General features: G+C 40.5%; 2 protein-coding genes across 2 annotated transcripts in view; both read right to left on the reverse strand.

The window, feature by feature from the left end:
• Positions 1 to 10,821, reverse strand: part of DSE (dermatan sulfate epimerase) — a 33,788-nt gene extending 22,967 nt beyond the window's left edge. Inside the window, exon 1 of the mRNA XM_036381417.2 lies at positions 10,765 to 10,821. The gene's annotated coding sequence lies outside the window, so the exon portion shown is untranslated. The remainder of the gene's footprint in view (positions 1 to 10,764) is intronic.
• A 12,454-nt stretch (positions 10,822 to 23,275) lies between these two features.
• Positions 23,276 to 26,225, reverse strand: part of NT5DC1 (5'-nucleotidase domain containing 1) — a 125,787-nt gene continuing 122,837 nt past the window's right edge. Inside the window, exon 12 of the mRNA XM_036380921.2 lies at positions 23,276 to 23,497. Coding sequence (XP_036236814.1) covers positions 23,391 to 23,497 — 107 coding nt within the window. The 3' untranslated portion in view covers positions 23,276 to 23,390. The remainder of the gene's footprint in view (positions 23,498 to 26,225) is intronic.

A 26,225-nucleotide genomic window follows, 5' to 3' on the forward strand; every position in this document is an offset into this window, starting at 1 on the left:
GGAGATTTATTGCCAGTTACCAAGAAGGCTAAACATTGTATTAAAATGCATAGTCTTCTATGTACATTATTTCTTGAAATGTGCTCAAATGAGAAATCTATGCAGAGACAAATGTAATTTAAACATAGTAAGTTACTTTGTAGAAATTACCAACTATCTGGCCTAAAGTCACAGATAAAACATGGCCAAGATCCCCCTGAGGAAAGCCAGCAAATTCCTAGAATTCTTATGAGGGAAAAGGTTATGGAAAGCAGACTCAAGTGAGACAGTTTTATGTAAATAATGAACAGTAGTTTTCAATTATTAAAAGGAGAAATAGAAGGAAAGAAAACTTAAAAACAGATACTTTTTTTTTCTCCCATGGAAAACCAGTTTCATAGGATTCAGTCATAAAACTTGTAGGAAGTTAAAGTACAAAGCAACCTTTTACTTCTCCCCACAGGTCCCTATTCCACAGCCAAAATTTTCTAATAGAAGCTAGACTGCTAAAACCTTATTTAGAGACCCACATCCTGTTTGAACAAAGTCATTAATATGAGAAAACTTTGACAGACAAGGACCCTTCATGACTACTGGGTGCCCAGACCCCCTAGATTTTTGTGCTCAGATCCTAAAATTAATTTGTGAGCAAATCTCCTTGGCCAAGAAATACATCATTTCTTGTGAATTTGTACCTACAAATAATATTGTACCCTGTAACTGCTTAAATTTATCTATTACAGCGAGCAGAATAAGTGCTTAAACAGAGCGTAAGGGAAGATGAAATTTTCATAGTATTCTAATGCATTTTGCAAGTACATTTTGCCCTGTTTTGGAGGTAAACCAGTTGTTACAGGACACATTATCACAGGCTGGTTTATTTGGTAACACTTTTACTATATCTACAGAGTCTCTCACCACATACACATGCACCACAGTTTATCCAGACCTACTAAAATCTACTTGTATATATTCTTCCCTATGCTGAAGGAAACTATACAACAGTGTATTTTGAGAGGATGGAGGTAAAAACCAGCCAAAGCAATACATTATGGTTGAAATATGATGTAATGTTTTCATTGATGAAAAAACTGCTTTATCATAATAATAAAAAAAAACCCACTACAGTTTTTTTAAAAGCCTCTGTGATCCTTAGAACTGTGGGCAGAGGAAAGAACCTAAAAAATACCTCAAAAAAAGCCAAAAATGCCTGTAGCTTTTTCTGTGTTAACCATTTATTGAAAAAAACTTCCTGGTTCACACAAGCAGAAAAAAATCCCAGCTAGCAGTAAGGACTTCATGCATTCTTTCCTTTGGTTTGATTTCTGTAAGTGTTCTGCACATCAGTGACAATTAAGAACATACATAAATTTAGGGATGGTTTTAAGAGCTCCCTAAATTAAGTTATTTCTGATCAACCATTAGGGAATATACAGTAAAGTTTCCCAGAACTCCTCTGCAAATCTGAACACACATTTCCCAGCATTACACCATCATTAAACACATCCAGTCTTGCCAAAAAGTCATAGTCTGTACTATTAGGTATTCAATAGCCTCCCACATTTTCACCCTTTATTCATGTGCACATTTCACTGAGAAAGTAAACCCTATTTTTTTACCTTTACATGAGGAACCACTGTGCCACATTCTTTAGGCTAACAACAGAATAACTGAAAACGAACCTATTGGATATTTATTCAGAGTCATGATCTGGAAGAAAATCGATAGGCAGTGGCAAAAGCAGGAACACAAAATCATTTATTCTTGGTTAAATTATACTGGCACCCTTCCTATGATAAGAAGACAATAACTCTCAGCAGCCACGACTCACTAAGAACAGTGAGCCCTGTCCCATAACCTTGCAGGGCTCAGCCTGGTGTGACTGAAGGATGGCAGTAGGCAACTGGAAGGGAGTGCACCTTCCTTTCCACGCAAACCTCTGAACCTTGGTTATCAGCATAGCTTAGGTAGAGCTGGATCTGTGCAGGTAACTGTCCACATAAGCTTCAGCTTACCAGTTGTGAGTGAACTTGTTACAATTTTTTTGTACTTTGCCTGATACACAGGGCTTGAAAGAACTGGAGTCTGGGCCTTCTGATCATTTAATGTGCACTCACAATACCATTTTTTAAAGCTAAAGGAATTTCTTACTCTCATATTACACCGCATCATTACCAGTCATGTCTTCCAAGAAAAACTTCACCAAGCAACTCAACCTTTTCTGAAAACGCGGGGGTGATAACGTATTAAAAATTAAAAGGAAAATGAAGGATGCTTGCCCATGAAAGAAAATCATATTATATGGTATGCTTTGAAAATGTTGTCATTTAGTTCTAGATTGAAAGAGTATTTTGCATGATTTCAACTCCACTGCCAGCAGAAACAAACAATAAACACCATCAATTATTCCAGAAAAAAACCACCCAACACAGATTAAATCTTAACAATTTTAGTTCTCCCCATCTGCATCAACTGATACATGTTCAGCTGTAGGGAAAGAAAAAAAAGTATTGTAAAACTGAAACCACTAACTAAACTAAACATTTGTTTATACAGATAACTTTACCAAATAAACTATTTAAAATAAAAGAGAGGCCCATTTACTCCTGCCACATGTGCACAGAAATGTCACTTCACCCGTGAGAGCAGCGGAGTGAAAGAGGGGCAGAGGAGGAGGGAGAGGAAATGATGGCAGTGTTAGGATCACCAGCTTGCACAGCTGTTCTTGAAGCAATCTGACCTTCTTGTGGGTGATTAAAAATTAAAAACAGGTAAGGAACCATGTTTTTCTGTAGTATCAGTTCTGAAGAGCCACTCTGCTTTGTAGCTGCTTTTACCTGGGACCAAACTTGCAACACTTCTTAAAAATCAGAATTGCAGGTGTCTCTGCTGGCATCTCCCATGCTAGCCATGACCCATCTCTGACATGGGCACCTTGTCAACATTTACAGTCAGGAACAAAAAAGGTGGGATTTCAGGTGACTAAAACTTCCACAAAACGGAGGCATTACAACACCATACATTATTCAGGTTTCTGAATAAAAGATCTTCCCAGAGCCCAGGACTGGGACATGAACACATCAGACTCTTTGTCTTCTTTTGGAAGCAACTATTTTCCACAAAGGCTACAGTTCTCATTATGGTTACCTGAGATACCTGAGAAACAAATGTTTGCCTAAGAAATGTGTTCAAATATTTAAAGGAAAATCTGTTCCACCATACTGACGAAAATCAAATCTTCTGGTTCAGTGCCCGAACTTTTACCTTAGTAAATGACCTCTGAGCACGGATATAAATTCATCATTGCTTTGCACTTCATAAATTATTGACAGTGAAAATGAACTTTTTTTCTCCATTTTTTTCAATGCTTGTAATATTATAACATACAGTTTCATTCTAAACAACAGTGTCATTACAGTTTTGTTACAAATTGCATCACAAGAACTGGTATTAAAACTAAAATAAGCAATTTTAGAACCCAGTGCTAAAACAGGTAAGAAAGTCATAGGTATTTCAACAAGAAATGGTCAATTACCAGAAACAGGTGCTGTCCTATCAAAACTGTGAAACTAATAGATAACATTGCAATGAGATGTGTGTGGAATATTGTTCCATTAAATGGAGAGGGATGTACAACTGCCAAAATGTAACACAAGAAGTGGTAGGTTAGATCACAGTGGAGAAAAGCAAACTTCTGCAGGATCTCTTTTTTTTTGCACTTGGTTCAAATATCTGAAAGATCTCTTCACATACATTGCAATTGACTTTGCTGCTGATGAGAGATGCAGAATCTATAACATGGAATATATCAGTTGGAATTTTTGGTAACATATAATGCTAGAATTCTAAAATCATGCCAGTTACACCAACTGAAGAGCTGTTTTGTTCAACAAGGTCTGTTTCACCACCAATCTAAATATTTTGCAAACATATTTAAGAATGGGAGAGCAATTTAGTCTTCTAACTGAATGCAATGACATTCTGGTACTAAAGAATGCAGGATAAGTCCATGAAAACAGAGAGGTGAAAGAGTCAATGGAGACTAATTCCCATATATATATATATTGCCACTTGGTTCCAGAGAACCATATCCAATACAGCATAATTAGATGCGTGATGGGGCAGAACCAATAAAACTATAAACTTATCTTTGTGCTGTAATAATCACAGTCAATCTGTTGACTGAAGTCCCATGCTGGATAGCTTCTACATCAACAAGCAGTACTGTTGAGACCCTTTCAAAGCAGGACACCAGGGTGGGAAACTCCCACGTCCCAAGAGACAGGAGCAGTCAGGAGTCCTTCAGCCACCTTTTGACTGGTGAGCCAAAACCAGTGACTTTATGGCTCTCCAATAAAAACACTGGAAAAGTGTAAAAATCACTGCTTAAAACTTGAAAAACACCTATTACAACCTTAATCACCAGGGGACATTACTTCATTTCTTCCTCTGTTTTTTTCACTATGAAAAACATACTACAATTATAGAATTTCAAAGGTATTTCAAAACTTAAATACAGAAATCCCAAAAATAATTCAGAATTACATCTGCCATAAAATAAAGCACAGCTCAGGTACCCAGGTGTTAGTACTGCACTTGTTCTGAAATGATTCGAAATACCTTGAAAGAAGTTTGTATCAGCTTTTATGTCTGACTAACAGCTGTGCTGTGAAAATCCCAATGGCAACCAGAAACAGCCAGTTCCTATAGGGATTATCAGTATATGCCATCTTGTCAGCAGTCAAGATTTAAACTTGTGTCTGTCCTTTGATCTAACACAAAATTAAATGGATCTGTGTAGAGCAGTACACAGCTGTGTCAGACCATAATTCCAGGAGAATGGAGGGTTGCATTCATTCTCCACCATGCTACAGGTAAGACAGCAACTGCAAAATATTTTTATAAGTTCACAGTAGGATCTGTAAGACATCTGTGAAGGAAGTTTCATCTGTTCATTCCTTCCAGTTAAAAGCTTGTTTGTCTATTTTATCACAGTATATATAATTAACAGAGCATGCACACACACACACATAACCTTCTCTCTGCCTCAAGTGAAAACATGATTTAAATAGTCTGCATGTCCAAACCATAATCAGGGAATTTAGAATTTCCCTCTATTTTACAATTTATCCTCCTGTAAAAAATGCTTTCTCAGTAATTTTTTGGTTGCACTAATACTACTATTCCTAACCCTTACTAGGATCTTTTATTCCATATCTCACTCTGTAGAATGAGTAAAGAAGTAATTTTGACATCTAGAATCCTGCAGATGATCATTCCCAACCAGTACAGGCATGCCTGTTAAGGCATCCACATTCAGTGAATGAAAGCCCAATCACTTTTACCACTGAAGGCTTAAAACTATAAGCTACCAGAGAAAGATTCCTTCTAGAACACCAGCACTGTATCCTGTGCTGACATAATTTTAAAAGGCCATTTCAACAAAAATGAAATTTGATTTTTACTTTAGAAGTGTTTTCACAAATGTTAACACTATAGGAAGGCAGTTTGAGAATTTTCATCTAGGCCAAGAGGATATACTCCCTACCTTTGCTCCATTGATGTCCCAGAAGCCAAGCAAACCACTCATCTACGTGTTACACTATTACAGCATGTGGGGCACCTCTGGGGTTTAGGACTATGACAGTAAGAGGCACTTCAGAAACACAGAACAAAGGCTCCTGCACAATCTGGGTGGTGAAACAATATTCCTTTGGCAAGGACTGAGAAATAACTCATCTTCCTGGCCCTGGCAAAGAGGCCCACTTGGGTCAGTAAGGCTGTGAACCCTTTGGAGTTAGGTATCAGGAATGATGTTTAGGGTTTCCTCTGAGAGCAGCCCACAGCCCTAAGGCACAACCACCCACCACAAGAAGGGAGCAAGGGAACAGAATGCCTCTTCTGGAGGGAACAGAATGCCAGGCTGGAGCCTCTGTGCGGATCCAGTGGTACAGCCATGGAGCACAGGAGGAACTGGAAAAACTTCACATGGCAATGGCAATGCCCAGGAGGCACAAATAAAGGACAGGAAAAAATAATCCTACATGCAAAAGGGGAAAGCCAATTTACTGCTGCCAGAATTCCTCCTTGTGCCTAACCCACCCCAGGGAATTGCATGCTATCCATCTTCCCTCACTTCTGAGGAGGCTGATTACAACACCAGAAACTTCTGATACCAAAACAAGTGTTTTAATTTCAGACTTTAACTTTTATCCTCTTTCCAACTAACTCTACTTTGCTAGCCTTGACCTCTTCCAAATACTTGCAAATGTTTTAAGCCCCCTTATTTGTTGTTCTTGACCATCTATAATTAATAGTTTTAATATTCTCTGTTTATTGTTTTAATTCTCTTTCATTTGATTGTCTTCAAGATGTTGTAAACAAATTATGTGATTCTGCTGGAGTGTTACAAAACCAGTTCTCACTCTCTGTATCTAAAACTACAAACTTGAGTAGCTTAAGATATTATTTGTTATTTGTAAAGCATTTCCACAGAACTTCATATTATTAGACAGGAATTCTAAAATGCATCACATCCTTCAGTTGCTATGGGATCAAAACTCATTTTAACTATACTTCCATATCCTGTTTATGATGCAGTGTTGCACACAAAACTATATTGATATTTTATTGTTATTTTTATGTGATGGTTTTGGCTAGGGTGTGGCTTTTATCTATTATACAGACTGTATCTCAATCCACGAATGTTCTCACTTTAATTCTTCCAATTATTTCCCTCAGCCCACTGAAGGGAGGGAACAAGTGGCTGTGTGGGGCAGGAGCTGGGATAAAACCATGGCAATCATATATGTTAAATTATTGTGGCAGCATAGAGGAGCACCTGCAAAGTCCAAAGATGCTGATGCTAGTCCGTTTCTGAACCTAAGAAGTTTGTAATCTCAGCAATTTAAACCAACACTTACTTTTATATTATCTGCAGATAACCTTAGAGTGTGAGTATGCAGACCCCAAATCTGTACTTACACAGAAGAACCACTGGTTCATTTGTTACAGGATAAATGTCACTGTGGTTATAGACCTAAACTGTATCACCCTACTGGTCGCAGCATCTCTCTACAGATGAGTGTGTTGTTCATTCTTCTTCATACAATTCTGCTGTTATGTCATTATCTAGGGTTTCTCCACAGAGAGACAGAGCATATAGGTTCTCTCTCTCTCTCTCTCTCTCTCCATAGATGTAATACACATATACCCATATGCAACTGCTTTTTTCAGGGTACAAACTGGGACAGACAATAAAATGTATTGTCCTGTAGTTCCTTCGGGGCTATTATTGTTCTCCCAGTGCTCCCCAGAATACCCTAAACAAAAGCCTTGAAAAATGTGGTCATTACATTTTCAAGGACAGAAATCTCAACTGCAGATGGAGTTAAACAGCTCCATGATTCCTGCAAAATGTAGTTACCCACAGTGTGCATGAGCAATCTGTGAGTAGGTGTCAACACAACCATTAAATTATGGGTTAATTTTGAAATTTAGAATCTTATGATCACATTTCTGACTGTAAGTTGTGCAGGCATGGCTCTCAAGCAGAACTGAAACTGGACATATCATTTTGATAAAAGGTGTGATGAACCATAATTGCAAGGATATGATTAAAAGGAACATGATATCCACAGAAATGCTTGCGAACAACTTTTCAAAATACTTTAACAACTCTAGCAGCCACTTGATTAGAAGACTGAAGAAGGCATACCAGGTTTATATAAAATGTTCAGAATTATTAATATTACTGATAAAAAACCTCCACAAAATAAAAGCATAAACCAGGACAAACATGGTAAAAGAGCTTGTATGTTAAAATTACATTTCTCTTGTACTGAGATACAACACCTACCAAAGTCAAATTACCTACAATGCCCACTCTGAACAATGCTACTGCTGATTCCACTTGTATACTCAGTCTAAGCAAGGGGAAAAACAGAAAGAAAGACCAAACAAAGGTAATTTCAGACTGTGTACATAATAGTCACATTGTACCTGTGCTTCCACACCTGACCATGTCCCAAGAGTGGATGAAAGTGTCATGCCAGCACCTGATGTGAGAAAACACTTCCAGTGCTCTGTCCTTTGTGTGATTCCCAAAATGACCCGACCCCTTTGGTCAGCTCTCCGTTACCAGCACTTCACTTCTGCTAAACTTTTACTGACAAAGCATTCGAGAGAGATCTCTGGTGGCATTTGGGAAATTTCCCTTTTCCTAGCAGGCTTCTCTGCCCAGTTCTCATCCTGAGCACACAGCAGAATCTGCTCAAAGTGCAGTGCACAAGGGCTGGGGGGTTTACTAATGCAGCACTGTAGGACCTCACCCTATCCCAGCTGGGCTAAGAGACATCAGTACAAAGTTTACCCATATAAACAGAAAACTGGCTCAAAGGGAGTCAAATGCAGAATTATTTATACTAAACTATTTATTAGTAAATTATTTATATTAAGTATGTGGCTATAGTCTTGAATGTGAACCAGCACCATGGTTTAACAGCTTTAGGAGAATACAGTGCTGTAGCTATGCTCTTTGATCTACCTCAGCTGAATGGAGACAGCAAAGAAGGTGAGAACAGCCAGGACAAACTTGCTGCTGAGATGCCATATTTACCAATTAAATGCAATTTGCTAAGAAAAAGTCAAACTCTTTCACTCACCACACACTTGGATTACCCAGTCTAAGCAAGAAAACAATGGTTACAGAAAGCTGGGGTTTTTTCTTTATTTTTTAATTCCTTCAGCACCCCGCCCCTGCCCCCCCCCCCCCCCCCCGGCTTTATTTCTTGCAAAATATCCAGGAACAATAGCAATAGTAACTAGATTTATTTCTGCTCATTGCTATAGTATGCTGTGGGTGCCAGATGTGCAAGTTTCCATACACAAACTAAGAATGTGACTGCATTTTAGTTAAATGAAATCACTTCTAAGAGAAGGGACACTTCAATTTTATGGACATTTACCTCCTTATTTAACCTAGTTTTCACTGCTCAGACTGCTGGGTACTGATGGATGTGATCATTTCTCTACAAAGATACAAACTTCCTATGTTCATTCACAACCCAACAGCTGCCTGGTGATATGAACCACTCTTTACCACCTCTGATCTAGGTTTTACTTGAATTCAGTTTTAAAAAAAGCTTATGTACTGTGATTGTCCTTGAGGAAAAGAAACAGTACACACAGACCTCATGAGCCTTTAAAAAGTACCAAGCCAAAGATGTCACTCTAAAACCTTCTTTCAGCTACTCATTTTTACTTATAACTGTATGCAACCTATAAAAATCACATCTAACATTTGGCCAGGTAATAAAATGCACTTCCTCACCATTGTAGTGCAGATATTTACTCAAGACCTCGTTACAATAACTAATATATACTACAATAAAAACTGAGTTTGCCTCGACAACCAAAATCTATCAACCTTTACAATAGGTAATCAATGTTTCAGTTTATACATTTCTTTCTTGCAACATCCTCTATAACCAAAGAACAGGTTGTAAAGGAGACTGTATATCAATGTGTAGTGGAAAATCAGCACCAAGTGTCTTCTGAGGTCAGTGCTCACAGTAGAGAATACAGATGTGTTTAAAAGCTATCTCTTCTCATATTATCTTAAGAGCATTCAGGTGTTTCTCATGGCAATTCAAACCCATGCAAAACATCACAATACTTCAAACAAAGCAACAAAGGCAAGAACTTACTTTGAATAACAAGAAAATGACATTTTTAAAGGCCCAGTAGTCCCTGCCCCATTAAAATACACTGTGGTTAGTATATTTCGGTTTCAAGTCCCAGTGAAGTTTACAGAGAGTCAAGACAATCCCAATCCAAAACTGCTACTTTGCTGATTTCCCCTAAAAACTTAACAAATTCAGGTCACTTAAAAAAAGACGTATAAGTGATGAGACACAGTAAGGGAACTCTTAGTTGAAATAATACTTAGCACTTCAGTAGAACGATGTAGCCAAGGATCTACAAGTAGTTATGAAACTAATTAATTAATTAAACTTCTCAACACCCCTGTGAAGCAAGCAAGCACATTTATCTGTTTTATGAGGAAGAAAAGAGAGCCATGGGGAGGTGGAGTGACTTGCTCAAGGGTACCCAGCTAGAGTCTTTCAGAGTAATAAACAGCATCTGAATTATTGACTCCCACTGCCGCCCTTCAGCTGAATTGTTCCTTTTTTTGAAATACTCCACTGAGTTATAATAATAGTTGGCATGATAAACATAATGTGGCAATATTTAGGCTGAGATTTTCTTCGTCTTTGTTTAGACTACATTAAAATTTTAGTGTTATTTAAATTGCAGTTGATCTTCTTAGTGTGACTGAAAAATCTCCAGGGTTGAGCAATATTTCTTGTATTTTATTCACAGTTGTGACTACTTTTTATGTTGCCATTGCTTATGGCTAGAACCCAAGCCACTCCAACTTGAAAACACAGGAAAATATCACAGTTTTACATTGCTTCAAGAGCGAGCAATAGAACAACAGAGAGGGTGGTTACTTTCATTCATACCAAACTGAATTTTAAGAGCTGGCATGAGACACACCAAGTGATGATGCACTGCTTTCATGCAATAGGAATTGCAACTCGCTGCCTGGGGCTGAGAAGACTGAGCTTCCCGAGTTGACAGCTCTGGTCCCAGGTCACTTAAAACTTTCCCAATTAAAAAAAAAAAAATAAAAAAAGAAGTGGCAGGAAGTTGCATAGGGCAAGTCACTCTGTTCCCGTCTCTCAGCTTGCCTAGGTGCAAGACAAGGATGCTACTGCTTACCTTTCACACATGCATGCTTGGGAGGCTGAACTCTTTGGCAAAAAGCTCGGAGGGTGCTGCGGTCCCAGTGCTGCGGAGGAGCAGAGCTGTTACCCACGGCGTCCGCAGGTGAAGCTTCGCACAGAAAGCGCCACGTCCCCCGCACGCCCGCACCTCCCCCGGACTGCGGGGCCCGTCCTGCGGGTGCCCCGACAGCAGCTCCGTTCCGCCGGGGCCAGCCCAGCCGGCAAAAGCCCGTCCGTGCCCGGGGCTGCTCCCGCGGGACGCCCCGGCCGCGCTCCCGCCGCCCGGCCCCGCCGGCACCTGGAGCCGCTGCCCTGGGCCTGGGGACCGTGTGCCGGCGGCAGCGCTCGGACCGACCGCGCCTTCCTAAGCGCTCCGGCCAGCGGCGCCCCTGCCCCGCCCCGCCTGCGCTGCGCGCCCGCCCCGCACGGGCACTCACCGCCCGCGGCCCCCTGCCCTGCTCCGAGCGCCCACCGCCCGCCAGAAAGTTTCTCCTCCGCAGCCGCGGGGGACGGAGCGGGGAGGGGGGTGAGGGGTGCGTTTTTCAGCGCAGGAAGAAAGTGACTCCCCCCTCCCGCTCCACCTCCCGCTTCCCCGCCCTCCTTCCGTACCTCTCCCCGTCCTCCTCCTCCTCCTCCTCCTCCTCCTCCTCCCGCCGCCGCTCCGCCGGCCCCTCACGCCATGGCGGCCCGGCGCGCTGGAGCCCGCCCCGCAGCTGCCCCGGACCGGCCCGGGCGCTCCGCTCGCTCCGAGTGTGCCCCGTGTTTGTTTATCCCCGGCGCGCACACAGCTTTCCTCCCCCGCCCGTTCCTCCCCGGCTCGAACTTCACGGAAATGCCCTCATTCTCCCTTTTGGAGGGAGGGCTCGTTTCTCCGCAGGGAATGTTTTGGTTCAACACCAGAGCGCTGGCAGAGGATTCCCTGGAGCTCGAGAGTACGGCAGCGGTACCACGGGGCGGGCAGGGTGGCTGTGGAGGTGACAGCATCCCGGGTGTCCCATTCATATTCATTGTCCATCCCTGCTGCTGTCACCATACTGCTTGACAGGAATAAGACCTCCCACCCAAAAGTCCCCTCAAGCCAGCAAAGAAACAAAAAGTTAATTTGCTCTTTTAAGTATGGTGTGGCTACTTACATTAACGTTTCCCCTGTAAAAGAAGAAAAAAATAAAAGTGAAACGCTGTGACTGTTCAAGTCAGCCATCCCGACATTTCTCACAGCCACACAATTTCAGAAATTAATATGAAAGAGGATAAAATAAATGATCCTTTGGAACATTCCTTTTCAGTCACTATTGCCAAGACAAAGTTCGGAGTGAAGAATTCTGAATGCTGGTTGGGTTTTGAAAGCTGATCATATTTTATCGACTATGTAATGAAAGTAAAAATATTTACATGTGATAGATCAGGATAGTCTCCAATTACCTGAAGCTTATGTCTCACAAAGCATATTCCTCATTTTAGTAATGTGTTTACTGATGTTATTGAATCAGTCAGCAGGCACATAAGTGCTGTTTCCTGTTCTAAAATGCAAAATCTGTATTTTCTGGGGGTGGTTTTAGAGAGATTCATGTGGTTTAAAGTGTGATTTCCTGCTCTCCTATCAGGACTAATAAACTTGTGGAAGCTAGACAAAACCAGAAACTACATTTCCCTTCACCCTTCCATTGCTGGTGTATTTCTCAGCAATATCTATTGACAGTCTCAGCCCTAAAGAGTAGGGATCCACATGTTGTTGCTGCAAACTCCAGGAGCAATGCCAGAACCTGGAATGAAGCCTTGCTTTTTCACCAGTAATGACACGCCTAAAGCACAAAGTGCTTCAGTTTCAGTCATGCAAACACTAGATTAATCATTAGAAGATATCTTTCTGAACACCTATTTGAATGGTATTAGGATCCACTGAATTGATAGTAGAGTTGTAAAATATTGAGGCTGTGATACAAATGACATGTGAAGAGCTGCAGACCTCACAGTCAGACTAGATGTGGTGGATAGGCTGATTCTGCTGGAATTTCTAAAATTACCAGGGTGCCTAAAGTGATCAGGAGGAAGGTGTTTAAGTACTTGTCACATGTCTGCATCATTAGGTATGTAAATATATTCAGTACCTGACTCTAGGTTAAATGGAATTAGCCCTTACAATTCTGAAAAGCACAATGTCTGGATGGCTTTTGAAATCCTGCCCTTGGTCTGTGCATCTATGTCTCTGTATTGTAGAAAAGCTGCCCTGTGCTGCCCTGTGATCACAAATGCCCAGGCAAAGCACACCATGGCTCCCTTACAGGATGGGCTCTTGGCTTCCTGCCTCCTAAGGGATGAGACTGGAGGTGCTGCTTGGATCTTGCCCTGCTGTGCAGTTAGAACATGGTGGAGATACCAACAGGATGGAGAGCCATAAATCCCCTCTGCCTCATGTGCTCTTGTGTAAAACAGGGCTTGTTCTACTTCCCAGTAACTCAGAGTGCTTGTTAGGCTAAATAGATAAATTAAGATTTATAGGATGATTCAGCAGTATCTAAGAGAAGCAAGATCTGTTCACACTAGATTAATTTCAGCATTGCCACTGGTAATTTTGAAATGAAATGGCCCCAGCTTTAGCAAGCATCATGTACAGTGAAAGACTGAAAAAATTTGCCTCAGGAATAGAAGCTGGAGGAAGATTGCCTTCAGCTATATAAAAGCTGCTGAAAAGAAGATAATCTCTTATCCTCATCCTCTGAAAGCAGCATGTAAAATGCAGTAAGAGAAATTTAGACTAGCTAAGATTAAAAAAAAGTATTTGTAAGGAGAAGTGAACAGCACCTCTCTCCCCTGGAGGCTTTTAAAGTGCAGGTTGGACATATATTTGACAAGAACAGTTCAGAGCTAGAAAGTCTGATGAATATTGCCTCAGAGCAAGGGGTGGACCAGATGACCTGTCAAGGTCCTGTTTCATGTGATTATGTTCAAAATGCTACTTGCACAGGCAAGATTACAGATTGTCTTTGATCTTCTTCTGCCCCTCACTTCTTTAGCCATGGGTATAGCTCCTCTTGCTGAGGTTGAGTTTCTCTCAGTGGTTTGCTGGCCTTGCTGCATGCCAGTGAATTCAGTGCTGACAGCAAGAAGAAAACAATTAAACAATGAAACAATGTCAATTTGGAGCAGCAACTTTGGGTGGGATCCATCTAACCTCTGAATGTGTCATGCACTTTTGTTCTATACTAGACTGGGAACTACCTCTGATCTAGTCACTTTAGACTTTGTTTATAACACTGCAGAGAAAAATAAATTCTTTTACAGCAGAATTCATCTGACCTGTTTTAGATGTCTTCATTAGGATGTGATGAATCATGTCCCTAGGCTATCTGTTCTTGCCACCAACCATAAAGTAGGTTTAAATGACTGACTCAGTACATACCATCATATACTTTCCATTCCTCTGGTGCTTCTGTCCCTGAAATCTCTCACTCTCTTTCTCCTTTCAAGTATGAAACCCCTAGTTTATTTGTTCTTTTTTTTCCCCATTATTTAAAAATTTTATTTTATTTTATTGGAAAAGTCCTGCCGAGATTAATAGTTTTTGTAGCTGTCATTTCCCTAAATTGCATCATGTGACACTGAAACATACAGCAACCTGACCTTTTGGGTGGCATTGCTCCAGCATGGATTTAGGAAAGGAGCTAGATTTACCTACTGGAGCTAAGACCATTGACTTGGCCAGTTGTGCAGAGTATGTTTCATGGAAATTGTTTGAACACTGTTCAGGTCAGACACTGTTCTACTCCTACGTCACATGCTCATTATTTTTCCTTGGTATTTATGGCAAGCCCCCATTACATGCAATGTCTGCTGTCTGTGTGACTGAGCCAAACATATGTGAGAAATATGCTCTTTTCCAACAATGGCAATTTTTTCAGGTTGCACTCAGAGAAATCACTGTGCACCTAAGTACAGTGCATGTCTTGAAAATGTCTGCGGCATCAGAGACACTGTGAGCAGCCACCTCTTGGTAATATTTATCCTTTCTTCTTTGAGAAGGAAAAGCTTCCAAGAAAGCCCAGCAGTTATCTGGCTTGCAGGGGCAGGAAACACACTTTGCTTTCCTGCTGCATTCACAACTGGGCCATGAGGATGTGAAGAGGAAACAAACCTAGTCACTTCAGGAGGACAGGGAAAAAGAAGGCAGCAGGACCACATGGAGCAAGTGATGTAGGGCTCATTTTGGGGCAGACACCAAGTGTCTGCTGATGCTTCATAACTTAAAAACCTTTGATTCTTACTTTTTGGAGTTTGGATGTTTGGAATTTGTTTCTCTTCCTTGCTAACTGGAGCCTAAAGAGGGAAGCTGTATGTCATTCTACCTGTTCCACATATACAGCTTTGGCCATCCTCTTCTTTCTTCCTGCCCAGTCTATGCAATAGCATTTTTTTCTTCTTTGAATTTTCCTCTGTGTGCTTGGGGCTTCTTTTGTCTTATTTTGCTTGTTTGATTGATTTTGTTTATTTTGGTTTGGTATTTTTTATTGTTTTAGGTACCTGCCTCTCACTAAAGACCCTGTGTTCTCTATGTGATATGTTTGGTCTCTAATTTCCATGTAAGAAACAATTCTACAATTGCCATTAAATGTCAAAACTCTTCGAATAAAAAGAGAGAGAAACAAAAAATTCTCCAGATTCTTTCAGTAATTCTTCAAAACAATTGATTTGGTTATGACCATAACCCTTGTGTTTTCTTTGCCTTTTGTGTCCAGCTGTGATGATTTCTGATCCTAGCGCTGTGAGCTGAAACCTGTAGGACAACAGCACTAGGCCAATCTCTTCTTGTAGCTGACCTGCAGAACTGTAAATCTGGATACTTGCATATTGCTCACTCTGCCCTTCTTGATCTGAGGTGCTCTGCCCAACTCTTCTCCTTGGACTTTATTAGAGACACATGAAGGCAGCTTTAATTTTCCAATCTTATCCCTTATATGGGAGAATGTTGGCTATCTCCTATTTTCCAACCAGGGTGTGGACCAGACAGTGTCCCAGCTTGGTTGTTCCTGCTACATCCTTCAAGTTTATGAGGCTGTTGCATGATTCTTTCAATTTACTACTTGGACATTTGGGGTTCTGGCTCACTGCAGGCAATGGACAGAAATAGTCACAGCTCCAAAACTAGGATGAAAAGAAGTTGCCTGAAATCAGCCTTAAGAATCAGAAAAATTCTGATTCTTAGTGCTTATTTCCATCAAATTTTGGAAATTTTGAAATCTAATCTCAGCTCACCAGGATACCTGTCTGGTTGGGGCACATTCAGTGTGGCACAAAGCAGTTTCTCTCCCAGGAAAATCCTTCATCTGCTTCTACATCTACAGACTGGAAACACTTTCCCACAGATGCAGCCTTATACTCTTCTACTTTGTTGCAGCCAAACTATCAGTAGGGTAGCTGGAAGGGGAAAACACTAGATGTTTCCTAAACAGCTCTTCTTTGTATGTAAATGGGACATCTTTCTCTGCTTTACATTTCCTTTCTTTCCCTCTTTCTTGCTCTCACCATGTGTTCAGCCTGGTTTAGCCTGAGGCCAACAGAGAGGAAGTCTGATGAAAAAAAAGATGAAAAAAAAGTCCTGCAGATTTCTTAAGGAATGGGAGGCTGCAGCATCAGTAATCAGAGGTAAAACGTTGGTGAGTGGAGACAGATTATAGTTCTGAGATGTATCCGGAAGACAGTAACCATAAAGCAGGTACATAGGCACTTAAATGAGACATGCCAAGAGATACGTTGATCCAATAAAAAATTACTTCCATCATCTGTTCTGTGCCTTTAAACAGCAGAATCCACATTACTGCTTTTACATTGCTGTAGATGTCAACAGAGTTTGTCTTCTTCTAGCAGCTGTCCATCTGCCTAACTGGCCTGCTTGCTCTTTAGCACAGATCCCTTCTTTTCTGTACTGATGACCAAAACAGGTTGCAGAAGGGCAACTCTCCAGCAGTGTGTGGCTTCTTATTTATTTGAATTGGTCGTTACTTTGTGTTTTCAAATGAGTTACCTTTCTCAATATGTATGATGAGTGTCAACTTCTTTCCCTCCAAATTTCTTCAATGTTATAAGCCAAGCATCATCCCCTGGGAGCACAAACTGTTAATGCTCATACCAAGAGGAACCTTCCAAAGCCAGACTTCATCAGTGTTCTCTTTTACAGCTGACTGCCACAACCTCCCTCTCTGGATGCCAAATATGTCACAGCACTTGTAGAATGCTGGTTTCAGTGAAATAAATGCATTTTTAAGGCTAGAATCCACCAATTTTATGGAGTCACTTGGTATGTGGAAAACCAAGCAGACAACGAAACAACTGCTGGAATTCATGAAAATTTTTACAAGCTGCTTACTTATCCCCACCCCAGTCTTAGAGTTTCATAGTCCCATGTCTCTCTCCTCTTCCTTATGTGCATGAAAAAGATTTGTCTCAGAGACTGTATTTGAACCTGTCACTGATTCTCCATTTCTCTTTGTAATCTTCTCCCTCTGATTTACTGTGTTCTATTTACTGCAGCCAAGACTCAGGGGTGAGATTAGGCCTATTTTCTTAAATTCATGTAATCATATTCAGGTTACTTTTTTCCCCCCTCATTTTGTGTATGGATTAATATCAGTAACGTATCAGGTATCTCCAAGTCCTGCACAGTAACAGGGGAAAGATTAGAGGAAAGAGGAAAATCCCACACAGTAGATATATTTTGGTAATTATTATTTTCTGAGATATCTGTGAACTCCTTTCCCTGGTACCCTCTAGCCACATATTGCCCCGTTGAACTATTATTGTCAGCTCATGCTGACCCTCAGTCTTTTTGTCCTTGGCCTTCACCTATACTCAATTTTCCATCACCTGTCTACTACTGGTCTAGAGATTTCCTGCTTACTGCCTATGAGTGCTTAGTTTTTTAAATTGAGCTAAAACTCCACATCTCCTATGAAATGCAGGTAATTCCCTCATTCCCTTAGTCTCTGAGTTCCCATGTCATGGCATCCTACCCTTTAATTGATTACTGTTCATGTGTATACATTTTCTGGGCAGCTTTGAGGGAGAAAACAGGGATAGAAGATGTTCACTGCTGCCATCTCCAACATTGCTGCAGCTGCTTCAACAGCAGCCCTCCAGTATGCATTTTTGAGGCTTCTGTCAGAATAAGATAAAGAATTTTTAATCTCTTAATTTAATAACATATTCTTTCTTTTCACAAAATTTACAGTAGCATCTCTTTCTCTGGTTTAATAAAATTTACAGGCTGCTTAGCACCCAGGAGTGCACATTTAATTTTTCATTGTGGGCTGAGGTTACAGGGGATGATATAGAAAGAAATTGAAACTCTCAGGAATTATTTTGAGACAAGGCAAGAAAATAATTGCTATATTCACTTGTACTTTTATTCCTCAGAGATTGTGGAGGCTTTAGAAATTAATCATTTAATATAAATTTATTAGGCACATGGAGTCCCAATTTTTAGAGTTCATTTAGTGTTGTGACAGAACAAGGTCTACTGAAAGTTAATGGGCTTACTTCCTAAAATACACCCTGAAAATATCACTCCTATAAACTTTGAACAAGAGCACTTTTTTGTTCCTGCATACAGTGTAAGGTGGCTTATGATTTTCTTCACTCTTAAAAGGAATGTAAGTTTCTTTTAAGGTGGAATCTAATGGAGTGTTTAAGTGTTTGTACTCAAAATCTAGTAGCCAGTGGAAAGCAGAAATACCTTTCTGGCTGGAGAATCTGCTCTGGCTGGGCTGTTGGAGCTGCTGTTGTGCTGCTACCATTTTGTGTCTTGCACCCTCTAATTTGCAGGAGGAGCTGGAAGCCATCACATCATTTTGAAGTGGCTCTGATGGTTTCTCACCCCTGTGCAAGCACTTAAAAGTTGTTATGGCCATGTGTGAGAGAGACACGTGTGGGCTGTGGCAGTGGGAGTGGGAGGCATGAGGGATTTTTAGCACAGTTCTGATTAAATCAGTTTAGCTGCAGTGGGACAGAGGTTAAATGTGCTGCTTCAGATGTTTGCCCTTCTGTGAACTGTGACATCTGGCCAGCTGTGAAACCTCTGTGGTCTTGCCATGGCTGCCACAGAACAGCCGTGGGTACCCACTTCATACTGGAAAGATTTACCTCACACCTTTGTCCCATATTCAGGAACATGATCAGCCATGCTGGCCACAGCGCTACTCCTGTAGACAGGAATCGCCAGTTTGCCCTGTAAAGATGCTAGCAGGCTTCTAGGGCTGGAAATCACTGAGTCTGTTTAACTTCCTGGATTCCATCTTATTTTGGCCCTAGTCCATGCTCCATTTTCCAGTTAAACATTTCTATTTATAATGCTTACCAAAAAACAGGATTTGTTTCTTGCACCAAAAACATTCAAAAGAAAACCTCTTTTAATTTTTTTTTCTTTCCTGTGACTCACCAAGGGGGTTTGATGTTCCACTTAGAATTGCAGAAAACAAAATTACAGGCAACTGGATTTATAATGGGATTTAGCCTTTCCCCTGGGGGTTCTGGATCAGCTATGTGCTTGCTGGAAAGGCTGGTTTCTGGTCAGTTGTTAACAATAGATGTCTGTGGCTACACCATTTCAGCCATTATACCATTACAGCTGGCACTCTCCACAGAGGTAAGGTTCCTGTAGCTTAGCCATGTGCTTTCCCCCCTAAATCTGATGCCATGAGTCAGCTGAAATGCTATTTACCTCTAGGCATATGTACAGAAGGAGGCAGATGTTTTAAAAGTCAGTTGCTTAAATGTACTGTAAAACCTGTCTTTCTCCTTCCACGAGGCTGAGGAGCAGCAGGCTGCCCCATGCCATGCTCCCTTCCAGGGAAGTCCAAAGCAACATCTTCCTGTCAGATCCCTATGGTGAAGGGTGTGATTCTTCTACTTTCTTGCACAGAGGTGGCTTTATTTCTAAATCTGACTTTCTGAGAAACTGTGCTGTAAAACATCAAGTTCGTGTATGAAAGTGTGTTTTATGCTTACTGTGGTTTTGATCCCTGTGGTGGCAAAGGGCAGTTCAGATGTCACCTTCCCACTGGTGCCATCTCTGCTAAGTAACACATTCTTACACTCTGCTGTTGTTTACCTTGGCATGATTTAATGCATACTTGACCACAAGAGGAAAGACTTAAACTAGATTTGGGAATGCTGGTTCCCGTTGCCTGTCATCAGATAAATTTTCCTGGGAATTCCCTTAAGAATTGCTACTGCCACAGATCTGGGACTCAGGTGAGCTGGAGAGCCCCATCATTCCCATGGGGAAGGGGCAAATCCTGTGTCCAGCAGTGCCTCGTGGTCACCACAGACGATCTGCCTGCCTTTGTTTATTTAGCTTCTCACTGGGGATGAAGAAGGCTCTAGTGAAGGCTCTAGTCAGGAAAGCTGCACGAAGCTCTTCTGTTCATCAAAGATTACTTCCCTATCAGTATTAAAGGTATTAATGTATTAAGGTTTTCAGTTGTTTTATATGTCTTATGCTGAGCAGGTCAAATTTTGTTTTGTTTGAGGCTGTAGCAAAACCGCTCCTTGCACTGCTTTGAGACAAGCTTATTTCTCTTTTCTCATTTTGCTGCTCAGCTATAAAATAAATTCAGAGAACATTTTTTTTCAGAAATAAATTCTCTTTATTTTAAAATCCAGACATATGTGCTTTATAGCAAAACAGACACCAAAGGAAACTTGGTATTCATCTCTGGTTTTCAGCAAAACTGTGGCTTTCAGGATTGTCTAACCAGACACGGGGATTTCAAGGAAATTTTACAACTTTATGTCTCCCTGCTGATGCTCAAGATAGTTTTGCAGGCACTTTGGCAATCTTTCTGTCAATGGCCTCTCACAAGAGAATCCAAGAAATTTCAGAGATTTCCAGGGGTTAAAAAAAAAGAAGAGAGGCAGAAATAAGGATAAAGCAAAGATGGTGTCTTTACAATGTCATAATAAATATGGCGAGCTCTCTACCAACTTTCTGCCATGTGCATTTCCTCTCCCTGTTCCTTCACACCGTTTCCAACAGCTCTCCTCTTGCCACAGCACCAACTGCCTGCTCATTCCTCCATTGCCAATCTCTGCTTTGTAATAAGACCTGTATAATTTTCACAGATTCTTGAATAGAAGAGTCTTTATGTAACAGGAACTCTACTTTTTGGGCAACCACACCAGTTATTTTCCCCAAGTGTTCGTGCAGCCACAGACTACAGAGGCACATGGAGTCATGCTTACAGCAGCTTTCTGTTATCCTCTTCCTTCTCTGCTACTGTGAGGTGAGGTCCTTCTGGCAGCAAGTGCAAATGGCTGGTGACAGCCTTTGTCTAAGATGGGCACATGTATTTCTTCTGGTGAGCTTTGTGTTCAGGCTGTCCTTAGAATCTGCCACCTTTCCATTAAAAGAAATACTGCTTCTCCACTGAGACACCAGGACCCAAGGACTTAGAAGATTTTTAGCCTGATTTTCTGCAGCAATTCAATTAGTTTTCTTTAAAAAAATCAAGAAAAAAATCCCTACCCTAAAAAAATCAGTTCCAAATTCATAACAACAGAACTGTGAAGGCACACAATATGGGTTGGCACCATAAATTAGTTAGAAATTATTTGCAGAAGATTACTTGATTCAGGCTACAATTTCAAAGATGCTGTTTTCAGGAATCTGAGATTTTAATCTGGGTATCTCTCTCCTTAATACAAATCATAGCACTGTCATGAGCCAGATTTGCTGCTGAAGACATTGATGCTAATTAAAAGATTAACAAATAAACTCAACTTTTGCTAACTGTTATCATCTTAAATAAAATATTTTCAGCCTGTATTTTATGAGGGGAATGGCACTTTCATGTTCATTCCTCATCCACCTTGTCTTAGAGGAAGTTTTTCTCAATTTTGTCCCCATTTGTTTTATGTTTCCCTTTCAACAAACCAATGCTTGATGCTAGTTTGGAAATGTTTTTTACTTGCAAGTATACCGGTCCACAAGAATGTAAAACCAACATTTTATGTAAAGGCAGGAAAAAATACGCAGACAGAGGCCAGTATCTCCGAAATGAAGTGGAATGGTGTTTGTGTTTGATTCTGACAGAATATTTTAGCTGGTGAAGCCACGAAGATACAGAGTGAGCTGTGGTGACATAAGCTAAATCCATTTGGTAACTATCTAGGCCTAACAAAGTGAGTTCTTTTCCTTGGAAACAAGAAAATTAAGTTTCTGTTTATTGTTCTTTAAATTTTGAGGGAAGTTAATCCAAAAATCTACCATCCTAGTGTGGCAAAACTGCTGACTAAACAAATATTTGGCATCTTTTTGCATCTGCTAGCCTGTGTTAGTTACTGAGCACTTCCTGTCCTAAGTGCTGGAGAACAGGTCTTTGAACCTAAATCCACAGAGAAATGTCGTAGACATCTTTTATGGAAAATCCTTTCCTTAGGATTTTTCCTCCTGAGAAGCCTCAGGAACAAAATGTAAACAATGGTTATCTGCTGCTGTGGAATGCAACAGGTGGATTTGTGCTTGGCTCATATTGGTTGTTTGTAATGAATGGCCAATCACAGTCAGCTGGCTCAGACTCTGTCTGAGACAGAAGCTTTTGTTATCATTCTTTGCTATTCTATTCTTAGCTAGCCTTCTGATGAAATAATTTCTTGTATTCTTTTAGTATAGTTTTGATGTAATATATATCATAAAATAATAAATCAAGCCTTCGGAAACACGGATGGAGTCAGATCCTCATCTCTTCCCTCAACCTGAGACCCCGTGAACACTGTCAAAGAGAAGAGAATCCTGTTTGTTTAAATAAGCAGGTAAAAATCTCATATTTTCAGTTCATGCCTTGAGTCTTGCTCCCCTTCTGGCTGAGGCTGTAATTAGCAAAGATGGCTGGTTGTTATAGCTTTCCTACTCTTGGGAGGTGGAGAATGCAGGTTTGAATCCACTCCATCAGAGAAGGGAAATGTATGCAGGTTTCCCTCCTTCTGCAGAAGAGCTTTGATGCTTGAGGTATTGCAGACTCAAGGAGGAAAAGGCATGTAGGGAACCTTATGGCTGAAGAGTGGTCAGGTATTTTTCATTTTCAGGAATACTAAGTATGATAAAGTCTTTCCGAATTATCTGCATTTAGTTGCCTAAATCCCATTCAAATCTCTCTTTGAGTATGATGATCTTTCTCTTTGGGACTCAGTCTTTCTTTCTCTCCAAGAACAGCAGGAGAATTAACTCCTCAGAGCTTGCAAAACATTGGTGTATGGTCATAACCTGGGCTGCCCAAGGCAACTGTTAATTGAAATATGGCTGAGGGAGAGTACCTAAAATGTCCTCAAAAATGTAGAATGTAACTCAGAATGAGCTTTTACTATTACATTTCTCCTGAAGCCTGTGGGCAGTGCATGCAAAAAGCCAACAGCACTTTGTAAAAGGTGGTGCTCTAAGAAGACTTAGAGAGAAGGATGCATCACTCACCTGTTCCAGCTGGACTAGAGAAACAAGTGAAACACAAATCTACACAGAGTCTGCTTTAATCCATCACTCTATTTTATGAAGCATCACACAGCATTTTCAGCAATTAGCATTTGATAGCAGTTTAAGTAAGGGTCACAGGGTTATCTAAGGAAAAAGCTGAGAACCTATTTCATCATCACTGGCAGCAGCGCTCTTGGAGGGCTTGGGTAGTACCCAGCAGTTGCTGAACTATTTGAGGAAAATCGTGTAAATCTATAATCCAGTGGTAAATCTGCAAGACAGAAACATACCACATCTCATTAGCAACACAGCCTGTATCACATAAAAAACAAGCTTGTCGTAATAGCAATACTTCTTAAAACCTTGAGCTGTTAGCTCACCGGCACCAGAATTCAATCTGATTGCATGATTACACATTTATTTGACATCTTCAGCTGTTCAAGGGATTGACTTTCAGAGTTTTTTCAACTGTAGTAAAGGATATTCAGTTCCTTGATTGCTGAAATAATGTTAGTCAGAGAAAATTATTTAATGAATGCTTAAATACTAATGAAAAATCTTCATTGAGCCTAGATGCAGTTTTTCTCCCAATACACCTTCAAGTTTATTTGTCAATTAGTCATCCTTCTCTTTTATCTCAACCGTCTACTCAAATGAGGGTTATGTTTAAAACAAAGAATCAGTTCCTTTTTTTTCATGGCTATTGAAGCAGGATTCCCAAAAAGCACCCACTCTTAGACCTTCTTGCAATCCAGTGCTAACAACATCATTTTGTATCAAGCATTCTTAGAAATCTGCACTTGTAACTTGATGTGCTCATCACTTCCAGTCTGTAAAGAACACTGAATGCATTAAAATAGCTCTGAACAGTGAAAGCTTTATTTTCTGTAACTTTTCAAAAGCCTCTGCTGCCAACAGTGACCCACCCACCCTCACAGCCAGAAAACTGATACTTCCTGTGCTCACCTTGTACTCAAAGTTCAAGAAACCAACTTAAAAACATATAAATTAAACCCAGTTCAAGAAAAAATTTCCTTTCCCCCCCAAAAAGGGGCGAAGCTCCTTTCCAGGTTGTCAGTTCAGAACCAAAGTAAAGCATAAAAGCTATTACTAGGCTTATCTGTACAATAACTTATGAATTGCAATTTTTAAAATTTAATTTGGAGTAAATGTGGGGAAATGACATCCTGTCACTACATGCTGCAATTTTTTCCCCCACTCAACAGCTTCTATGAAACAGAAACCCGTAATTTTAGTAGTTTCAGCAAAAACAACAGGAAATCTAGTTCTGTCTCACAAGTGATTTGCAGGCAGGCACCAGGACAGCATCCAGGTCTGCAGCTTCAAACTCATATTGAACATAACACAGCAACAAAAGAGTACTTAGATCAAGCTGAAAAATCAGATAGAGGCTGGAATAAAGTAGGAATAGGAGGAAAGATAATTGGAAGAGAATTATTTAAGTGGGTGATTTTAGATTGTCAGAGAAGTTAATTTTCTCATTTTGTCTGAGTCAGGGAAATCTCTGGAGCACGGCAGAACAGGCAGATGTTTTCCTAGTATGCAGAAGGCCCAGTGGATTTACTGGCTGCTGAGTCTATTTATGACACTCAGTTTAACACAAAGGCTTCAAAAATGACAAAAGAAATGGAAAAAAGAAAGCAAATATTTCCAAATATCTTTACAAGCTATAAAAATCAAATGTCATACAGTTACTTTTATAAAAAAGCTTTTACTAGCTTAATAGTCTAGCAGCCTGGAGTTTCCCAAGAGTAGTTTAATCAAAGAGCAGCACAAATGGGGCAGACTTGCTACAGAGTTGATAATTGCTGAGGAAAAGAATCAGCTGGATCAAAATGGTAATTTCATTGGTATTTCTTCATAAACTAGCTTTACAGAATCAGCTTAAACACCCAAACCATTCTATATCCAATGCCAAAGGCTCCAAAAGAGATTTTTATATATTCACACTCCAATCTATCAATTTAAATGTTGCTTTTGTCTCAGCAAGCTGACTTTGGAAGATGACTCTAAATCATATCCATTTTTCAAAGGCATGAAAAAAACCAAAACCATACAGTATTCTATAATAAAGCCAATATTGGGAAAAAATTAGTTGCTTATTTCCAAGTTGTTGTTTTCCTTCTGTTTTTTTTCCCAGTAAATTCTTCAGGATTTGCTGTTATGCATGCTCCCAGCTGCTGCTGTGGTGGTAGACCTTTGCATCTGGGCACCCACTTGTCACCTAACCCTGATGGAGAGTAATGAACTAGGCAGGGGGCAGATATTACAACAAGGGGGTAGTTTGACAGCAAGGATCTAATGAATCCTAACCTGCACTGATAATGAATTCAGCACAAAATTCATCCAATATTGCCACTATCACAAAAAACCCTAAGTAGACTTGAACAAACAAGACAGCCTGAGACTGGAAGAAGGAACTAGCTGACACTATCCAATTGCTTGAGAACCACAGTCCCAGAATTTTTCTATCATTCTTAGGTAATTCTACCCAGACTAATTTTTTTTTTAAACCCAAGACAAACAGGATATTCCCTTTAAGAGCCGAAGACTCCTAGAAATCAGATGTGAAGGGTCCCAAGAGGGTCCGAGAGGAATACAGAAGGTCCTAGATCTACAGAAATGCCAGTCAGATCTCTCACCCTGAGCTCCTGTCCCACTCTTTTCTTTGCTCCCACACCAGCCTGAGTGCAAGTGAGTGATGAATACTGCTTTCCTTGATGGTGACCACTCAGTGGTGCTAGCACTTTCCAATGGCTTGGGCATCCCTCACAGGTTACATGGCTTAAGTTGAGCTCAGAAGAGCTCCTGCCCTGCCCTGCCTCCCTTGCAGGCCTCCAGCAGCCCTGGTGTGAGCAAAATAACAATGATGGTATCTAAACAGTAGCTACTGTCAGTTCCTGTGTTCCAGTTATCCAGATCCAGGTATTAAGTGACATGAAGTAGAACATTGTGTTCTGATGCTTAAGTATACCCAA

The sequence above is a fragment of the Molothrus ater genome, chromosome 3, assembly GCF_012460135.2.
Source record: "Molothrus ater isolate BHLD 08-10-18 breed brown headed cowbird chromosome 3, BPBGC_Mater_1.1, whole genome shotgun sequence".
NCBI lineage: Eukaryota > Metazoa > Chordata > Aves > Passeriformes > Icteridae > Molothrus > Molothrus ater.